This window comes from Oncorhynchus nerka, linkage group LG7 (genome assembly GCF_034236695.1).
Source record: "Oncorhynchus nerka isolate Pitt River linkage group LG7, Oner_Uvic_2.0, whole genome shotgun sequence".
NCBI classification, from domain to species: domain Eukaryota; kingdom Metazoa; phylum Chordata; class Actinopteri; order Salmoniformes; family Salmonidae; genus Oncorhynchus; species Oncorhynchus nerka.
In genome coordinates, this window is record NC_088402.1 from 35,524,855 (window position 1) to 35,547,399 (window position 22,545).

General features: G+C 44.7%; 3 protein-coding genes across 3 annotated transcripts; all 3 read left to right on the forward strand.

The window, feature by feature from the left end:
- Positions 1–196: 196 nt before the first annotated feature.
- LOC135572324 (mucin-2-like) lies at positions 197–1,192 on the forward strand (the record flags this gene model as incomplete). The annotated part of the gene is made up of 2 exons (XM_065020037.1): positions 197–224; positions 303–1,192. Coding segments are annotated over 2 exons (918 nt in total), but the record flags the coding sequence as incomplete, so codon positions are not given.
- A 3,780-nt stretch (positions 1,193–4,972) lies between these two features.
- Positions 4,973–7,911, forward strand: LOC135572637 (mucin-5AC-like). The gene is made up of 3 exons (XM_065021061.1): positions 4,973–5,637; positions 5,698–6,294; positions 7,704–7,911. The coding sequence occupies exons 1-3, from the start codon at positions 4,973–4,975 to the stop codon at positions 7,909–7,911; spliced, it is 1,470 nt and encodes a 489-aa protein (XP_064877133.1).
- A 4,533-nt stretch (positions 7,912–12,444) lies between these two features.
- Positions 12,445–21,308, forward strand: LOC115123035 (mucin-2-like). Its single transcript, XM_065020460.1, has 7 exons — positions 12,445–18,601; positions 19,398–19,546; positions 19,739–19,869; positions 19,954–20,015; positions 20,169–20,269; positions 20,445–20,623; positions 20,752–21,308. Exons 1-7 carry the CDS (start codon positions 12,474–12,476, stop codon positions 20,845–20,847), a joined length of 6,846 nt encoding a protein of 2,281 aa, XP_064876532.1. The 5' UTR covers positions 12,445–12,473; the 3' UTR covers positions 20,848–21,308.
- The last annotated feature ends 1,237 nt before the right edge of the window (positions 21,309–22,545 follow it).

A 22,545-nucleotide genomic window follows, 5' to 3' on the forward strand; every position in this document is an offset into this window, starting at 1 on the left:
TGCAGCACCTTCTACAATAACTACAATTTCAGCTCCTACGACAACAACAACTGTAGCTCCCACGACAACTGCAGTTCCTACAACAGCTTTAGCATCTACGACAACCACTGCAGCCCTAGCTACAACAACTGCTGCTCCTACGACCACTACAGCTCCAGAACCTATTACGACAACCACTGCAGCTCCTGCTACAACAACTACAACTTCAGCTCCTACGACAACCAGTGCAGCTCCTACTAGAACAACTGCTGTTCTAACGACCACAGTGACTGCAGCACCTTCTACAATAACTACAACTTCAGCTCCTACGACAACCACAACAACAAATGTAGCTCCCACGACAACTGCAGCTCCTACAACAGCTTTAGCATCTACGACATCCACTGCAGCCCTAACAACAACAACTGCTGCTCCTACGACCACTACAGCCCCAGAACCTATTACGACAACCACTGCAGCTCCTGCTACAACAACTACAACTTCAGGTCCTACGACAACCACAACAACAGCACCTCCAACAACTGTAGCTCCCACGACAACTGCATCTCCTACAACAGCTTTAGCATCTACGACAACCACTGCAGCCCTAGCTACAACAACTGCTGCACCTACGACCACTGCATCTCCAAAACCTACTACGACAACCAGTGCAGCTCCTACTACAACAACTACAACAACTACAACTTCAGCTCCTACGACAACCACAACAACAGCACCTCCAACAACTGCTGCTCCTACGACCACTGCAACTCCACGACCTACTACGACAACCAGTGCAGCTCTTACTACAACAACTACAACTTCAGCTCCTACGACAACCACAACAACAGCACCTCCAACAACTGTAGCTCCCACGATAACTGCAGCTCCTACAACAGCTTTAGCATCTACGACAACCACTGCAGCCCTAACAACAACAACTGCTGCTCCTACGACCACTACAGCTCCAGAACCTATTACGACAACCACTGCAGCTCCTGCTACAACAACTACGACTTCAGCTCCTACGACAACCAGTGCAGCTCCTACTACAACAACTGCTGTTCTAACGACCACAGTGACTGCAGCACCTTCTACAATAACTACAACTTCAGCTCCTACGACAACCACAACAACAACTGTAGCTCCCACGACAACTGCAGCTCCTACAACAGCTTTAGCATCTACGACAACCACTGCAGCACTAACAACAACAACTGCTGTTCCTACGACCACTACAGCTCCAGAACCTATTACGACAACCATTGCAGCTCCTGCTACAACAACTACAACTTCAGCTCCTACGACAACCACAGCAACAGCACCTCCAACAACTGTAGCTCCCACGACAACTGCAGCTCCTACAACAGCTTTAGCATCTACGACAACCACTGCAGCCCTAGCTACAACAACTGCTGCTCCTACGACCACTACAGCTCCAGAACCTATTACGACAACCACTGCAGCTCCTGCTACAACAACTACAACTTCAGCTCCTACGACAACCAGTGCAGCTCCTACTAGAACAACTGCTGTTCTAACGACCACAGTGACTGCAGCACCTTCTACAATAACTACAACTTCAGCTCCTACGACAACCACAACAACAACTGTAGCTCCCACGACAACTGCAGCTCCTACAACAGCTTTAGCATCTACGACATCCACTGCAGCCCTAACAACAACAACTGCTGCTCCTACGACCACTACAGCCCCAGAACCTATTACGACAACCACTGCAGCTCCTGCTACAACAACTACAACTTCAGGTCCTACGACAACCACAACAACAGCACCTCCAACAACTGTAGCTCCCACGACAACTGCATCTCCTACAACAGCTTTAGCATCTACGACAACCACTGCAGCCCTAGCTACAACAACTGCTGCACCTACGACCACTGCATCTCCACAACCTACTACGACAACCAGTGCAGCTCCTACTACAACAACTACAACAACTACAACTTCAGCTCCTACGACAACCACAACAACAGCACCTCCAACAACTGCTGCTCCTACGACCACTGCAACTCCACGACCTACTACGACAACCAGTGCAGCTCTTACTACAACAACTACAACTTCAGCTCCTACGACAACCACAACAACAGCACCTCCAACAACTGTAGCTCCCACGATAACTGCAGCTCCTACAACAGCTTTAGCATCTACGACAACCACTGCAGCCCTAACAACAACAACTGCTGCTCCTATGACCACTACAAGTCCTGAACCTATTATAACAACCACTGCAGCTCCGACTACACCAACTACTATTCTTACGACCACCAAGACTGTAGCACCATCTCCAACAACTACATCTTTAGCTCCTACGTCAACCACAACAACTGCACCTACTACAACACCTGCAGTTCCTACAACTGTAGCTCCAGCTACCACTACACCTGGTGTACTTACTACAACAGTCACAACTGCAGCTCCTGTTACAACAACTGTAGCTTCTACGTCAACCACAGCATCTGCCTCTACGATTACCACTGCAACTCTAACTAAAACAACGGCTGCTCCAACGACCACTACGTCTCCAGAACCTGCTCTGACAGAACCTACTCCTACTAATGCTATGATTGCAGAACCTACAATGACAGCCACTGCAGCTCTAACTAAAACAACTGCTGCTCCAACGACCACTACAACTCCTGAACCTATTATGACAACTGCTGCAGCTCCGACTACACCAACTGCTATTCTTACGACCACCACGACTGCAGCACCATCTTCAACAACTACAACTTTAGCTCCCTCGTCAACCACAACTACTGCACCTACTACAATACCTGCAGTTCCTACAATTGTAGCTCCAGCTACCACTACACCTGGTGTACTTACTACAACAGTCACAACTGCAGCTCCTGTTACAACAACTGTAGCTTCTACGTCAACCACAGCATCTGCCTCTACGATTACCACTGCAGCTCTAACTAAAACAACGGCTGCTCCAACGACCACTACATCTCCAGAACCTGCTCTGACAGAACCTACTCCTACTAATGCTACAACTGCTGAACCTACCACGACAGCCAGTGCAGCTCTAACTAAAACAACTGCTGCTCCAACGACCACTACAACTCCTGAACCTATTATGACAACTGCTGCAGCTCTGACCACACCAACTGCTATTCTTACGACCACCACGACTGCAGCACCATCTTCAACAACTACAACTTTAGCTCCTACGACAACCACTTCAACAGCACCTACTACAATACCTGCAGTTCCTACAATTGTAGCTCCAGCTACCACTACACCTGATGTACTTACTACAACATTCAAAACTACAGCTCCTGCTACAACAACTGTAGCTTCTACGTCAAGCATAGCAGCTGCCTCTACGATAACCACTGCTGCTATTACTACAAAACCTGCTGCTCCAATAACCACTACAACTCCCGAAACTAATACGACAGAACCTACTCCTACGACTGCTTCGACTGCAGAACCTATCACGACAGCCACTTTAGCTTCTACGACAAACTCTGCTGCTCCAACGACCACTACATCTCCAGAACCTGCTCTGACAGAACTTACTCCTACTAATGCTACGACTGCAGAACCTACCACGACAGCCAGAGCAGCTCTAACTAAAACAACTGCTGCTCCAACGACCACTACAACTCCTGAACCTATTATGACAACTGCTGCAGCTCTGACTACACCAACTGCTTATCTTACGACCACCACGACTGCAACACCATCTTCAACAACTACAACTTTAGCTCCTACGACAACCACTTCAACAGCACCTACTACAACACCTGCAGTTCCTACAACTGTATCTCCAGCTACCACTACACCTGATGTACTTACTACAACATTCATAACTACAGCTCCTGTTACAACAACTGTAGCTTCTACGTCAAGCATAGCAGCTGCCTCTACGATAACCACTGCTGCTATTACTACAAAACCTGCTGCTCCAATAACCACTACAACTCCCGAAACTAATACGACAGAATCTACTCCTACGACTGCTTCGACTGCAGAACCTATCACGACAGCCACTTTAGCTTCTACGACAAACTCTGCTGTTCTTACGACCGCAACGACTGCAGCACCTTCTACAACAACTACAACTTCAGCTCCGACGACAACCACAACAAAAGCACCTACTACAACACCTGCAGTTCCTACAACTGTAACTTCAGCGACCACTACATCTGATACATTTACAATAACAATCACAACTGCAGCTCCTGCTACAACAACTGTAGCTTCTACGTCAACCACAGCATCTGCCTCTACGATAACCACTGCAACTCTAACTAAAACAACGGCTGCTCCAACGACCACTACATCTCCAGAACCTGCTCTGACAGAACCTACTCCTACTAATGCTACGATTGCAGAACCTACCATGACAGCCACTGCAGCTCTAACTAAAACAACTGCTGCTCCAACGACCACTACAACTCCTGAACCTATTATGACAACTGCTGCAGCTCCGACTACACCAACTGCTATTCTTACGACCACCACGACTGCAGCACCAACTTCAACAACTACAACTTTAGCTCCCTCGTCAATGACAACAACTGCACCTACTACAATACCTGCAGTTCCTACAATTGTAGCTCCAGCTACCACTACACCTGCTGTACTTACTACAGCAATCACAACTACAGCTCCTGCTACAACAACTGTAGCTTCTACGTCAAGCATAGCAGCTGCCTCTACGATAACCACTGCTGCTATTATTACAAAACCTGCTGCTCCAATAACCACTACAACTCCCGAAACTAATACGACAGAACCTACTCCTACGACTGCTTCGACTGCAGAACCTATCACGACAGCCACTTTAGCTTCTACGACAAACTCTGCTGCTCCAACGACCACTACATCTCCAGAACCTGCTCTGACAGAACTTACTCCTACTAATGCTACGACTGCAGAACCTACCACGACAGCCAGAGCAGCTCTAACTAAAACAACTGCTGCTCCAACGACCACTACAACTCCTGAACCTATTATGACAACTGCTGCAGCTCTGACTACACCAACTGCTTATCTTACGACCACCACGACTGCAGCACCATCTTCAACAACTACAACTTTAGCTCCTACGACAACCACTTCAACAGCACCTACTACAACACCTGCAGTTCCTACAACTGTATCTCCAGCTACCACTACACCTGATGTACTTACTACAACATTCATAACTACAGCTCCTGTTACAACAACTGTAGCTTCTACGTCAAGCATAGCAGCTGCCTCTACGATAACCACTGCTGCTATTACTACAAAACCTGCTGCTCCAATAACCACTACAACTCCCGAAACTAATACGACAGAATCTACTCCTACGACTGCTTCGACTGCAGAACCTATCACGACAGCCACTTTAGCTTCTACGACAAACTCTGCTGTTCTTACGACCGCAACGACTGCAGCACCTTCTACAACAACTACAACTTCAGCTCCGACGACAACCACAACAAAAGCACCTACTACAACACCTGCAGTTCCTACAACTGTAACTTCAGCGACCACTACATCTGATACATTTACAATAACAATCACAACTGCAGCTCCTGCTACAACAACTGTAGCTTCTACGTCAACCACAGCATCTGCCTCTACGATAACCACTGCAACTCTAACTAAAACAACGGCTGCTCCAACGACCACTACATCTCCAGAACCTGCTCTGACAGAACCTACTCCTACTAATGCTACGATTGCAGAACCTACCATGACAGCCACTGCAGCTCTAACTAAAACAACTGCTGCTCCAACGACCACTACAACTCCTGAACCTATTATGACAACTGCTGCAGCTCCGACTACACCAACTGCTATTCTTACGACCACCACGACTGCAGCACCAACTTCAACAACTACAACTTTAGCTCCCTCGTCAACCACAACAACTGCACCTACTACAATACCTGCAGTTCCTACAATTGTAGCTCCAGCTACCACTACACCTGCTGTACTTACTACAGCAATCACAACTGCAGCTCCTGTTACAACAACTGTAGCTTCTACGTCAACCACAGCATCTGCCTCTACGATAACCACTGCAACTCTACCTAAAACAACGGCTGCTCCAACGACCACTACATCTCCAGAACCTGCTCTGACAGAACCTACTCCTACTAATGCTACGACTGCAGAACCTACCACGACAGCCACTGCAGCTCTAACTAAAACAACTGCTGATCCAACGACCACTACAACTCCTGAACCTATTATGACAACTGCTGCAGCTCTGACTACACCAACTGCTATTCTTACGACCACCACGACTGCAGCACCAACTTCAACAACTACAACTTTAGCTCCCTCGTCAACCACAACAACTGCACCTACTACAATACCTGCAGTTCCTACAACTGTATCTCCAGCTACCACTACACCTGATGTACTTACTACAACATTCATAACTACAGCTCCTGCTACAACAACTGTAGCTTCTACGTCAAGCATAGCAGCTGCCTCTACGATAACCACTGCTGCTATTACTACAAAACCTGCTGCTCCAATAACCACTACAACTCCCGAAACTAATACGACAGAACCTACTCCTACGACTGCTTCGACTGCAGAACCTATCACGACAGCCACTTTAGCTTCTACAACAACTACGACTTCAGCTCCGACGACAACCACAACAAGAGCACCTACTACAACACCTGCAGTTCCTACAACTGTAACTTCAGTGACCACTACACCTGATATACTTACTACAACATTCATAACTACAGCTCCTGCTACAACAACTGTAGCTTCTACGTCAAGCATAGCAGCTGCCTCTACGATAACCACTGCTGCTATTACTACAAAACCTGCTGCTCCAATAACCACTACAACTCCCGAAACTAATACGACAGAACCTACTCCTACGACTGCTTCGACTGCAGAACCTATCACGACAGCCACTTTAGTTTCTACGACAAACTCTGCTGCTCCAACGACCACTACATCTCCAGAACCTGCTCTGACAGAACTTACTCCTACTAATGCTACGACTGCAGAACCTACCACGACAGCCAGAGCAGCTCTAACTAAAACAACTGCTGCTCCAACGACCACTACAACTCCTGAACCTATTATGACAACTGCTGCAGCTCTGACTACACCAACTGCTATTCTTACGACCACCACGACTGCAGCACCATCTTCAACAACTACAACTTTAGCTCCCTTGTCTACCAATACAACTGCAACTACTACAATACCTGCAGTTCCTACAATTGTATCTCCAGCTACCACTACACCTGCTGTACTTACTACAACAATCACAACTGCAGCTCCTGTTACAACAACTGTAGCTTCTACGTCAACCACAGCATCTGCCTCTACGATAACCACTGCAACTCTAACTAAAACAACTGCTGCTCCAACGACCACTACAACTCCTGAACCTATTATGACAACTGCTGCAGCTCTGACTACACCAACTGCTATTCTTACGACCACCACGACTGCAGCACCATCTTCAACAACTACAACTTTAGCTCCTACGACAACCACTTCAACAGCACCTACTACAACACCTGCAGTTCCTACAACTGTATCTCCAGCTACCACTACACCTGATGTACTTACTACAACATTCATAACTACAGCTCCTGTTACAACAACTGTAGCTTCTATGTCAAGCATAGCAGCTGCCTCTACGATAACCACTGCTGCTATTACTACAAAACCTGCTGCTCCAATAACCACTACAACTCCCGAAACTAATACGACAGAATCTACTCCTACGACTGCTTCGACTGCAGAACCTATCACGACAGCCACTTTAGCTTCTACGACAAACTCTGCTGTTCTTACGACCGCAACGACTGCAGCACCTTCTACAACAACTACAACTTCAGCTCCGACGACAACCACAACAAAAGCACCTACTACAACACCTGCAGTTCCTACAACTGTAACTTCAGCGACCACTACATCTGATACATTTACAATAACAATCACAACTGCAGCTCCTGCTACAACAACTGTAGCTTCTACGTCAACCACAGCATCTGCCTCTCGATAACCACTGCAACTCTAACTAAAACAACGGCTGCTCCAACGACCACTACATCTCCAGAACCTGCTCTGACAGAACCTACTCCTACTAATGCTACGATTGCAGAACCTACCATGACAGCCACTGCAGCTCTAACTAAAACAACTGCTGCTCCAACGACAACTACAACTCCTGAACCTATTATGACAACTGCTGCAGCTCCGACTACACCAACTGCTATTCTTACGACCACCAAGATTGTAGCACCATCTTCAACAACTACAACTTTAGCTCCCTTGTCTACCAATACAACTGCAACTACTACAATACCTGCAGTTCCTACAATTGTATCTCCAGCTACCACTACACCTGCTGTACTTACTACAACAATCACAACTGCAGCTCCTGTTACAACAACTGTAGCTTCTACGTCAACCACAGCATCTGCCTCTACGATAACCACTGCAACTCTACCTAAAACAACGGCTGCTCCAACGACCACTACATCTCCAGAACCTGCTCTGACAGAACCTACTCCTACTAATGCTACGACTGCAGAACCTACCACGACTGCCACTGCAGCTCTAACTAAAACAACTGCTGCTCCAACGACCACTACAACTCCTGAACCTATTATGACAACTGCTGCAGCTCTGACTACACCAACTGCTATTCTTACGACCACCACGACTGCAGCACCATCTTCAACAACTACAACTTTAGCTCCTACGACAACCACTTCAACAGAACCTACTACAATACCTGCAGTTCCTACAATTGTAGCTCCAGCTACCACTACACCTGATGTACTTACTACAACATTCATAACTACAGCTCCTGCTACAACAACTGTAGCTTCTACGTCAAGCATAGCAGCTGCCTCTACGATAACCACTGCTGCTATTACTACAAAACCTGCTGCTCCAATAACCACTACAACTCCCGAAACTAATACGACAGAACCTACTCCTACGACTGCTTCGACTGCAGAACCTATCACGACAGCCACTTTAGCTTCTACGACAAACTCTGCTGCTCCAACGACCACTACATCTCCAGAACCTGCTCTGACAGAACTTACTCCTACTAATGCTACGACTGCAGAACCTACCACGACAGCCAGAACAGCTCTAACTAAAACAACTGCTGCTCCAACGACCACTACAACTCCTGAACCTATTATGACAACTGCTGCAGCTCTGACTACACCAACTGCTATTCTTACGACCACCACGACTGCAGCACCATCTTCAACAACTACAACTTTAGCTCCTACGACAACCACTTCAACAGCACCTACTACAATACCTGCAGTTCCTACAATTGTAGCTCCAGCTACCACTACACCTGATGTACTTACTACAACATTCATAACTACAGCTCCTGCTACAACAACTGTAGCTTCTACGTCAAGCATAGCAGCTGCCTCTAGGATAACCACTGCTGCTATTACTACAAAACCTGCTGCTCCAATAACCACTACAACTCCCGAAACTAATACGACAGAACCTACTCCTACGACTGCTTCGACTGCAGAACCTATCACGACAGCCACTTTAGCTTCTACGACAAACTCTGCTGCTCCAACGACCACTACATCTCCAGAACCTGCTCTGACAGAACTTACTCCTACTAATGCTACGACTGCAGAACCTACCACGACAGCCAGAACAGCTCTAACTAAAACAACTGCTGCTCCAACGACCACTACAACTCCTGAACCTATTATGACAACTGCTGCAGCTCTGACTACACCAACTGCTATTCTTACGACCACCACGACTGCAGCACCATCTTCAACAACTACAACTTTAGCTCCTACGACAACCACTTCAACAGCACCTACTACAACACCTGCAGTTCCTACAACTGTATCTCCAGCTACCACTACACCTGATGTACTTACTACAACATTCATAACTACAGCTCCTGCTACAACAACTGTAGCTTCTACGTCAAGCATAGCAGCTGCCTCTACGATAACCACTGCTGCTATTACTACAAAACCTGCTGCTCCAATAACCACTACAACTCCCGAAACTAATACGACAGAACCTACTCCTACGACTGCTTCGACTGCAGAACCTATCACGACAGCCACTTTAGCTTCTACGACAAACTCTGCTGCTCCAACGACCACTACATCTCCAGAACCTGCTCTGACAGAACTTACTCCTACTAATGCTACGACTGCAGAACCTACCACGACAGCCAGAACAGCTCTAACTAAAACAACTGCTGCTCCAACGACCACTACAACTCCTGAACCTATTATGACAACTGCTGCAGCTCTGACTACACCAACTGCTATTCTTACGACCACCACGACTGCAGCACCATCTTCAACAACTACAACTTTAGCTCCTACGACAACCACTTCAACAGCACCTACTACAATACCTGCAGTTCCTACAATTGTAGCTCCAGCTACCACTACACCTGATGTACTTACTACAACATTCATAACTACAGCTCCTGCTACAACAACTGTAGCTTCTACGTCAAGCATAGCAGCTGCCTCTAGGATAACCACTGCTGCTATTACTACAAAACCTGCTGCTCCAATAACCACTACAACTCCCGAAACTAATACGACAGAACCTACTCCTACGACTGCTTCGACTGCAGAACCTATCACGACAGCCACTTTAGCTTCTACGACAAACTCTGCTGCTCCAACGACCACTACATCTCCAGAACCTGCTCTGACAGAACTTACTCCTACTAATGCTACGACTGCAGAACCTACCACGACAGCCAGAACAGCTCTAACTAAAACAACTGCTGCTCCAACGACCACTACAACTCCTGAACCTATTATGACAACTGCTGCAGCTCTGACTACACCAACTGCTATTCTTACGACCACCACGACTGCAGCACCATCTTCAACAACTACAACTTTAGCTCCTACGACAACCACTTCAACAGCACCTACTACAACACCTGCAGTTCCTACAACTGTATCTCCAGCTACCACTACACCTGATGTACTTACTACAACATTCATAACTACAGCTCCTGTTACAACAACTGTAGCTTCTACGTCAAGCATAGCAGCTGCCTCTCGATAACCACTGCTGCTATTACTACAAAACCTGCTGCTCCAATAACCACTACAACTCCCGAAACTAATACGACAGAATCTACTCCTACGACTGCTTCGACTGCAGAACCTATCACGACAGCCACTTTAGCTTCTACGACAAACTCTGCTGTTCTTACGACCATAACGACTGCAGCACCTTCTACAACAACTACAACTTCAGCTCCGACGACAACCACAACAAAAGCACCTACTACAACACCTGCAGTTCCTACAACTGTAACTTCAGCGACCACTACATCTGATACATTTACAATAACAATTACAACTGCAGCTCCTGCTACAACAACTGTAGCTTCTACGTCAACCACAGCATCTGCCTCTACGATAACCACTGCAACTCTAACTAAAACAACGGCTGCTCCAACGACCACTACATCTCCAGAACCTGCTCTGACAGAACCTACTCCTACTAATGCTACGATTGCAGAACCTACCATGACAGCCACTGCAGCTCTAACTAAAACAACTGCTGCTCCAACGACAACTACAACTCCTGAACCTATTATGACAACTGCTGCAGCTCAGACTACACCAACTGCTATTCTTACGACCACCAAGATTGTAGCACCATCTTCAACAACTACAACTTTAGCTCCCTTGTCTACCAATACAACTGCAACTACTACAATACCTGCAGTTCCTACAATTGTATCTCCAGCTACCACTACACCTGCTGTACTTACTACAACAATCACAACTGCAGCTCCTGTTACAACAACTGTAGCTTCTACGTCAACCACAGCATCTGCCTCTACGATAACCACTGCAACTCTACCTAAAACAACGGCTGCTCCAACGACCACTACATCTCCAGAACCTGCTCTGACAGAACCTACTCCTACTAATGCTACGACTGCAGAACCTACCACGACAGCCACTGCAGCTCTAACTAAAACAACTGCTGCTCCAACGACCACTACAACTCCTGAACCTATTATGACAACTGCTGCAGCTCTGACTACACCAACTGCTAACCTTACGACCACCACGACTGCAGCACCATCTTCAACAACTACAACTTTAGCTCCTACGACAACCACTTCAACAGCACCTACTACAATACCTGCAGTTCCTACAATTGTAGCTCCAGCTACCACTACACCTGATGTACTTACTACAACATTCATAACTACAGCTCCTGCTACAACAACTGTAGCTTCTACGTCAAGCATAGCAGCTGCCTCTACGATAACCACTGCTGCTATTACTACAAAACCTGCTGCTCCAATAACCACTACAACTCCCGAAACTAATAAGACAGAACCTACTCCTACGACTGCTTCGACTGCAGAACCTATCACGACAGCCACTTTAGCTTCTACGACAAACTCTGCTGCTCCAACGACCACTACATCTCCAGAACCTGCTCTGACAGAACTTACTCCTACTAATGCTATGACTGCAGAACCTACCACGACAGCCAGAACAGCTCTAACTAAAACAACTGCTGCTCCAACGACCACTACAACTCCTGAACCTATTATGACAACTGCTGCAGCTCTGACCACACCAACTGCTATTCTTACGACCACCACGACTGCAGCACCATCTTCAACAACTACAACTTTAGCTCCTACGACAACCACTTCAACAGCACCTACTACAACACCTGCAGTTCCTACAACTGTATCTCCAGCTACCACTACACCTGATGTACTTACTACAACATTCATAACTACAGCTCCTGTTACAACAACTGTAGCTTCTACGTCAAGCATAGCAGCTGCCTCTACGATAACCACTGCTGCTATTACTACAAAACCTGCTGCTCCAATAACCACTACAACTCCCGAAACTAATACGACAGAATCTACTCCTACGACTGCTTCGACTGCAGAACCTATCGCGACAGCCACTTTAGCTTCTACGACAAACTCTGCTGTTCTTACGACCGCAACGACTGCAGCACCTTCTACAACAACTACAACTTCAGCTCCGACGACAACCACAACAAAAGCACCTACTACAACACCTGCAGTTCCTACAACTGTAACTTCAGCGACCACTACATCTGATACATTTACAATAACAATCACAACTGCAGCTCCTGCTACAACAACTGTAGCTTCTACGTCAACCACAGCATCTGCCTCTACGATAACCACTGCAACTCTAACTAAAACAACGGCTGCTCCAACGACCACTACATCTCCAGAACCTGCTCTGACAGAACCTACTCCTACTAATGCTACGATTGCAGAACCTACCATGACAGCCACTGCAGCTCTAACTAAAACAACTGCTGCTCCAACGACAACTACAACTCCTGAACCTATTATGACAACTGCTGCAGCTCCGACTACACCAACTGCTATTCTTACGACCACCAAGATTGTAGCACCATCTTCAACAACTACAACTTTAGCTCCCTTGTCTACCAATACAACTGCAACTACCACAATACCTGCAGTTCCTACAATTGTATCTCCAGCTACCACTACACCTGCTGTACTTACTACAACAATCACAACTGCAGCTCCTGTTACAACAACTGTAGCTTCTACGTCAACCACAGCATCTGCCTCTACGATAACCACTGCAACTCTACCTAAAACAACGGCTGCTCCAACGACCACTACATCTCCAGAACCTGCTCTGACAGAACCTACTCCTACTAATGCTACGACTGCAGAACCTACCACGACAGCCACTGCAGCTCTAACTAAAACAACTGCTGCTCCAACGACCACTACAACTCCTGAACCTATTATGACAACTGCTGCAGCTCTGACCACACCAACTGCTATTCTTACGACCACCACGACTGCAGCACCATCTTCAACAACTACAACTTTAGCTCCTACGACAACCACTTCAACAGCACCTACTACAATACCTGCAGTTCCTACAATTGTATCTCCAGCTACCACTGCACCTGATGTACTTACTACAACATTCATAACTACAGCTCCTGCTACAACAACTGTAGCTTCTACGTCAAGCATAGCAGCTGCCTCTACGATAACCACTGCTGCTATTACTACAAAACCTGCTGCTCCAATAACCACTACAACTCCCGAAACTAATACGACAGAACCTACTCCTACGACTGCTTCGACTGCAGAACCTATCACGACAGCCACTTTAGCTTCTACGACAAACTCTGCTGCTCCAACGACCACTACATCTCCAGAACCTGCTCTGACAGAACTTACTCCTACTAATGCTACGACTGCAGAACCTACCACGACAACCAGAGCAGCTCTAACTAAAACAACTGCTGCTCCAACGACCACTACAACTCCTGAACCCATTATGACAACTGCTGCAGCTCTGACTACACCAACTGCTATTCTTACGACCACCACGACTGCAGCACCATCTTCAACAACTACAACTTTAGCTCCTACGACAACCACTTCAACAGCACCTACTACAACACCTGCAGTTCCTACAACTGTATCTCCAGCTACCACTACACCTGATGTACTTACTACAACATTCATAACTACAGCTCCTGTTACAACAACTGTAGCTTCTACGTCAAGCATAGCAGCTGCCTCTACGATAACCACTGCTGCTATTACTACAAAACCTGCTGCTCCAATAACCACTACAACTCCCGAAACTAATACGACAGAATCTACTCCTACGACTGCTTCGACTGCAGAACCTATCACGACAGCCACTTTAGCTTCTACGACAAACTCTGCTGTTCTTACGACCGCAACGACTGCAGCACCTTCTACAACAACTACAACTTCAGCTCCGACGACAACCACAACAAAAGCACCTACTACAACACCTGCAGTTCCTACAACTGTAACTTCAGCGACCACTACATCTGATACATTTACAATAACAATCACAACTGCAGCTCCTGCTACAACAACTGTAGCTTCTACGTCAACCACAGCATCTGCCTCTACGATAACCACTGCAACTCTAACTAAAACAACGGCTGCTCCAACGACCACTACATCTCCAGAACCTGCTCTGACAGAACCTACTCCTACTAATGCTACGATTGCAGAACCTACCATGACAGCCACTGCAGCTCTAACTAAAACAACTGCTGCTCCAACGACCACTACAACTCCTGAACCTATTATGACAAGTGCTGCAGCTCCGACTACACCAACTGCTATTCTTACGACCACCAAGACTGTAGCACCATCTTCAACAACTACAACTTTAGCTCCCTCGTCTACCAATACAACTGCACCTACTACAATACCTGCAGTTCCTACAATTGTATCTCCAGCTACCACTACACCTGCTGTACTGACTACAACAGTCAAAACTGCAGCTCCTGTTACAACAACTGTAGCTTCTACGTCAACCACAGCATCTGCCTCTACGATAACCACTGCAACTCTAACTAAAACAACGGCTGCTCCAATGACCACTACATCTCCAGAACCTGCTCTGACAGAACCTACTCCTACTAATGCTACGATTGCAGAACCTACCATGACAGCCACTGCAGCTCTAACTAAAACAACTGCTGCTCCAACGACCACTACAACTCCTGAACCTATTATGACAACTGCTGCAGCTCCGACTACACCAACTGCTATTCTTACGACCACCACGACTGCAGCACCAACTTCAACAACTACAACTTTAGCTCCCTCGTCAACCACAACAAAAGCACCTACTACAACACCTGCAGTTCCTACAACTGTAACTCTAGCGACCACTACACCTGATATACTTACAATAACAATCACAACTGCAGCTCCTGCTACAACAACTGTAGCTTCTACGTCAACCACAGCATCTGCCTCTACGATAACCACTGCTGCTCTTACTACAACAACTGCTGCTCCAATAACCACAACATCTCCAGAAACGAATACGACAGAACCTACTCCTACGACTGCTACGACTGCAGAACCTACCAGGACAGCCACTTTAGCTTCTACTACAAACACTGCTGTTCTCACGACTGCAATGACGGCAGCACCTTCTACAACAACTGAAGATCCTACAACTGTAACTTCAGCGAGCACTACACCTGATATACTTACAATAACAATCACAACTGCAGCTCCTGCTACAACAACTGTAGCTTCTACGTCAACCACAGCATCTGCCTCTACGATAACCACTGCTGCTCTTACTACAACAACTGCTGCTCCAATAACCACTACATCTCTAGAAACGAATACGACAGAACCTACTCCTACGACCGCAATGACTGCAGCACCTTCTACAACAACTACAACTTCAGCTCCGACGACAACCACAACAAAAGCACCTACTACAACACCTGCAGTTCTTACAACTGTAACTTCAGCGACCACTACACCTGATATACGTACAACAACAATCACAACTGCAGCTCCTGCTACAACAACTCTAGATTCTACATTATCCACAGTTGCTGTCTCTACAATAACCACTGCAGCTCTAACTAAAACAACTGCTGCTCCAATGACCACTACAGCTCCTGAACCTATTATGACAACCGATGCAGATCCTACTACACCAACTCCTATTCTTATGGCCACCACGACTGCAGCACCATCTTCAACAACTACAACTTTAGCTCCTATGACAACAACTTCAACAGCACCTACTACAATAACTGCAGTTCCAACAACTGTAGCTCCTGCTACCACTACACCTGCTGTACTTACTACAACAGTCACAACTGCAGCTCCTGTTACAACAACTGTAGCTTCTACGTCAACCACAGCATCTGCCTCTACGATAACCACTGCAGCTCTAACTAAAACAACGGCTGCTCCAATGACCACTTCATCTCCAGAACATTCTTTGACAGAACCTATTCCTACGACTGCTATGACTGCAGAACCTACCACAACAGGAACTGCAGCTCCTACAACATATGCTGTTCCTAATAAAGCAACATCTGCAGCACCTTCTACAACAACTACATCTTCAGCTCCTACGACAACCACAACAACAGCACCTACTACAACACCTGCAGTTTCTACAACTGTAGCTCCCACGACCTTTACACCTGCTGTACTTACTACAACAACCACAACTACATCTCCTGCTACAACAATTGTAGCTTCTCTGTCAACCATAGCAGCTGCCTCTACGACAACCACTTCAGCTCTAACTACAACAAGTGCTGCTACTACGATTACTACAACTCCAGATTCTACAACCACAGAACCCACTCATATGACTCCTATAACTGCATATATTTCCAGAACAACAACTGCAGCTGCTACTACAACAACTACAACTTCAGCGCAAACAACAACCACAACAACAGCACCTACTACAACACCTGCAGTTCCTACAACTGTAGCTCCTACGACCACGACACCTGCTTTACCTACTATAACAATTATAACTACAGCTCCTGCTACAACTGTAGCTTCTCTGTCAACCACAGCAGCTGCCCCTTTGACAACCACTGCAGCTCCTTTGACAACCACTGCAGCTCTTACGAAAACAACTGTAACTCATACGACAACAGCTGTTGGTCCTTTGACCACCACAACTGTAGAACCTATTTTAACATCTACATCTGAAGCTACAACAACAACCACAATTACATCAGCTAGTACAGCACCTGCAGTTCCTACAGCAAATGCCGCTTCTACGTCTGCAGCTCTTACGACAACTACTGTAGGTCCTACAACCAATACAACTGGAGCTACTACAACAACTGGAACCACAGGTCCTACTACAATAAATATAGCTCCTACAACATCAACTGTAGCTCCTACGGCCTCTGTGATTGCAGAACCTACTACGACAACTCTACCTCCTACGACAACACCTGCAGCTGCTACCACAATAACTGTATCTCTTCCAAACACTACAACAGCAGTAATTATTACAAATCCCACAATTAAAGCTCTTACTACAATAAATGTTGCTCCCATGACAACCACAACAACAGCCCCTACAACAACCAGTGCTGTTCTAACTACAACAACTGTGGGTTCAACAACCACTACATCTGCCGCATCTCCTACATCAACCACAACAGCAGCACCTACAACGACAACAGTAGCTTTTACAACAAATGAAGCTCCTACGTCAATAAATGTAGCTCCTATATCCACTACACCTGCAGTACATACTACTGTAGCTTCAATGCCCACTACAACAGCAGCACCTACAATGACAACTGAATCTCTTATGACCAATACAAATGCAGCACCAACTACGACAACTGCCATTCTTACTACAACCACAACTACAGCTTTTACAAGAACTTCCACTATCCCTACTACCACCAGCACAATAGAAACTCCTACTACCGTAACTATAATGGCAGCTCCTATAACCACCACATCTTTAGCTTCTTCTACGACAACCAAAACATCAACTGCAATAATGACAACTACAAATACATCTCCAACAATCGCAACTCAACCTCTTAAAACCACCTCCATCAATGTTGCTTCTATTACAACAATTAATACTGCAGGCCCTACAAGCACCACCACAACTGGTAGTTCTCATTCTACAACAACGACTCCAACTGCAGCACCTACAAGTACAACCGCAATTGTACTTCCTACCTCGACAACCAGAACTGCAACTTATAACTCAACTTCTATGGCTTCAGTGACATCAACAACTAGGTAAGCAAGATCATTTATTATAATTATTCCACAATTCAATTAACACTTTGTCAGTCAAGGACCCTTTGCAACAATGAACCATGTATATCCATGCTTGTGGCTTTAACTAATGATGTTTTAATAAAAGCATTCAAAAGGTCAGCCTTTCATTTGAAAAACTCTTTGAGTGCATCAATCAGTGAAAAGGAGCAATATAAATCCAATCCATTATTATTAATGTGCATGATGAAGGCATGACCACTAGATTTCTTACATTCTTCTTCTAATTATTTAAACATTTTCAAAACATGATAAACTACAACAACTTAAATAAGAATAACTTAACATATAATAACGCATCAAAAATAATAGTAACTTTTGAACCGTTCAAGCTAGAGAGACCGAACCAACTTTCATATGTTCAGGCTATCCTTTCCTTTCCTATCCATCAATCAATCTTTCCATCGACTTTCTTTTTCCAATTATAACCAGTCACTACCATTACTACTGCAGTGACTACCAATCCTGTAACTTATTTTACAACCATGATTACTTTAAGACAAGCTAGCAAGCACACCCATTTTCATTAGGAAAGTAATTTTCTATGTATTATTATTTTCTCTTAGATTCGGCACATCAATCAATCTTTCCATCGACCTACTTTTTCCAATTATAACTTGTCACTACCATTACTTCTAGAGTGACTTCCTCTACTATAACTTATTTTTACAAACATAAATTACTTTTAGACTAGGTTGCAAGTACACACATTTTCTTTAGGAAATGTAATTTTCCATGTATTATTATTTTCTCTTAGATTCGGCACAGTGGTGGTTTTTGTTAAACTGATATTCAAGCTCAAAACACCAGTCCCCACTGAGGATGATGTCCTTGGTGCCGTCAAGAAGCAATTGACTCGTCAATTCAGGACCACTCAAACCACCTACCAGAATGCAACTTATATCAGTGAGTTCAACAAATTAGGCTTCATGAAGGCATTTATTTTCACTCTGTAAAATAATTTCTTAATAAGTAAACAGTCAATTGCTCCTGCTATCTAAATACTTCTTGAACGTTTTTTAATGTTGCTGAAACTCCTAAATTGTAGCAGTTTATTTGATCTGTTGCTTTAGTGACCATTTTTTTGTGTGCTCACAGAACTTACAGATACTTCATTTTCCATCAACCTTGGTTTCAAAATAACCAATGTAACCCTGGAGTCTCTAAGTCATAGACTCACATTCAACAACGAGACCTACATCAAGATACAGGATTCAATTAACAGTCTAGTAAGATAATGTACATAAGATACATCCATGGTCATGTTCAGGTCATGATAGTAATTGACAACTTGATGTTTTGTCCCCTTTTAGCTCCATAAGGTTCTCAGTGAACCAGACGGCAAACAGTTTCAATTTCCCAACGCCAACTTCATGTAAGTACAACGTCATAACCTTGAACCAACCCGTCTTTCTCAACTGCACTCTTTAAAATTTCTGCAGATTTCATTTAGCTGCTGCTGGTACAGCTAAACAGGATGAAAGGAACATGTTTAACTCTCACACAAAACCCATTTTTACGTCCACAGTGCTGATGGCACTGAGATCACGGCAAACGTGACGTATGTATACAAAGAGGAAGATGTCAACCACCCTAGTGGTTTTCTACAGGAAGTCTTAAAAGTCTCAGGTATGCTGCTTTTGTTACCATACGGTTGTCATTTCTATGTTTATTTATGACAGTGAGTTATCAAACACCATGTAACGTGTATAATACTCAATCTCGAAAACACTTATATATCAATGTTATATGACATATTACAAGTTTATAATCCCTCTAAAATGTATTTCCATTTCTATTCTAGGTCTCCTGACCACCACTGTTGCCCCAACAACAACTACCAACACCACACCACTTCCTACGCTTTTGCTGACCACTCCTTTCAATACCACAAGTGTTGGAGGTTTTCCTGGCTGGGCTTTGGCCATTATCATTCCTTGTGGCATCGCTATCATTCTGGTACCCCTGTGGATCCTGCTATGTGTACGTATAGGCTTGTGTTCACATGTGTACTGTGAAAATAGTTTACAAAGTATTTAATCAAATAAGCTGTTTAAATTCTGCAATAATATTTTGCATGTGAATCATGCTTCCCCATCTTTCTTTTGCAGTGTATGCTATGTGGCTGCTGTGCAGCTGTAAGGAGACGCTGGCACAGACGCAGATCTTACAATGTACAGTACACCACCAGAAACGGACTCTTCTGAGGTGACAACACTAACATCAGTAGGCAACTGTCATCACAAGAACAGCCAATTATCTACCTATATCTGCTAATCAGGAGGTTTCATTGGGTACTTGCATCTATTTTTTTTAACACAAAAAGAAAATTCATAATGGGCTTAATAATCCACAGGTGTTTTGTGCATTGTACAATTTTTTATGTTATACATCTGGTTGTTAATCAAAGTTACAGCTGAGCTGAACAGCATGTATGTTTATGTATTTCTTAGCTATGTAATTTATGTGGTTTCAAGCTGTGCTGTCCACTGACTAAAACGGTTTTCAGTTATTTATTGAATGTATAATAAGGTAGATTAAAATATTAATTTTAGTTTTGTTATTTCCTCTCTTGATGAACTATTAACTAACATATTTTCAACTGCAATAAAGTACCTGTTTCTTCAACACACAGTTTGACAAATGTAATAAAGACTTTGCAAATCAGTATTAAGAAAACATTTTATGAATTGGTTTGACTCATGAGGGTGATTACAGACAGCACATCTAAACATCAAAGGAAGTCAAGATTGTCCGACCTGGCACCTTACGCTCAGAAATATCTAACACAATTTAATATCTACAGTACTCATTCAAGGGTTTTTCTTTCTTTTTACTATTTTCTACATTGTAGAATAATAGTGAAGATATCAAAACTGTGAAATAACACATATGAAATCATGTATTAACCAAAAAAGTGTTCAACAAATAAAAATATATTTTAGATTCTTCAAAGTAGCTACCCTTTGCCTTGATGGCAGCTTTGCACATGGTTGGCATTCTCTCAACCAGCTTCACATGGAATGGTTTTCCAACAGTCTTGAAGTAGTTCCCACATATGCTGAGCTGCTTTTCCTTCAATTTGCAGTCCAACTCATCCTAACCATCTCTATTGGGTTGAGGTCGGGTGATTGTGGAGGTTAGGTCATCTGATTTAGCACTCCATAACTCTTCTTCTTGGTCAAATAGCCCTCACACAACCTGGAGGAATGTCGGGTCATTGCCCTGTTGGAAAACAAATTATAGTCACACTAAGCGCAAAGCAGATGGGATGGCGTATCGTTGCAGAATGCTGTGGGTGCCATGCTGGTTAAGTGTACCTTGAATTCTAAATAAATCACAGACAGTGTCACCAGCAAAGCACCCTCACACCATCACACCTCTTACAAGTCTCTTCTTATTATTGGTATCATTTAGTAGTTGTTTCTTTTCAGCAATTCGACCATGAAGGCCTGATTCATGCAGTCATCTCGCTCTCTTCTCTTCTCTCCCCTCTCACTAATGTCGAGAACTGTTCTATAATTTAACATGTTTCTAGTTTGTCTATCTTTTCTGTGTCTTTGTCTACATGTTTATATATGTTTACAACAAGCAAGGGGAAGATATCAGAATAGTGACATTGGGGAATAATAACATATTGTATGGGAAACATTTGTACTGTAGTGAAGCCGTCTCTATAGTAATGCAATGCCTCTTTCATGATCATGTGAAATGTCAGTTGCTATGGAAATGCTGGGATGTGTTTTTCAATTATGTTAAAGGTAATTACGATGCAACTATGATGGTGATACGTATCCTCAACACTTCACACAGGAGCAACAGATCAATAGACACTCCACCCAGACCAGCGAGACACCCTTCAAGACCTGCAGGGCCCCCTCCCCCCATGAACCTACACATAGAGG

Coding starts and splice junctions, on each gene's coding strand:
- LOC115123035 (XM_065020460.1), top strand. CDS start 12,474: ATGACTGCAGAACCTACCACGACAGCCAGAACAGCTCTAACTAAAACA. Junction 18,602..19,397: donor TCAGTGACATCAACAACTAG/GTAAGCAAGATC, acceptor ATTTTCTCTTAG/ATTCGGCACAGTGGTGGTTT. Junction 19,870..19,953: donor AGGATTCAATTAACAGTCTA/GTAAGATAATGT, acceptor GTCCCCTTTTAG/CTCCATAAGGTTCTCAGTGA.
- LOC135572637 (XM_065021061.1), top strand. CDS start 4,973: ATGACAACTGCTGCAGCTCTGACTACACCAACTGCTTATCTTACGACC. Junction 5,638..5,697: donor GCTGCTCCAACGACCACTAC/ATCTCCAGAACC, acceptor TGCAGAACCTAC/CATGACAGCCACTGCAGCTC. Junction 6,295..7,703: donor ACTACAACTTTAGCTCCCTC/GTCAACCACAAC, acceptor CTAATACGACAG/AATCTACTCCTACGACTGCT.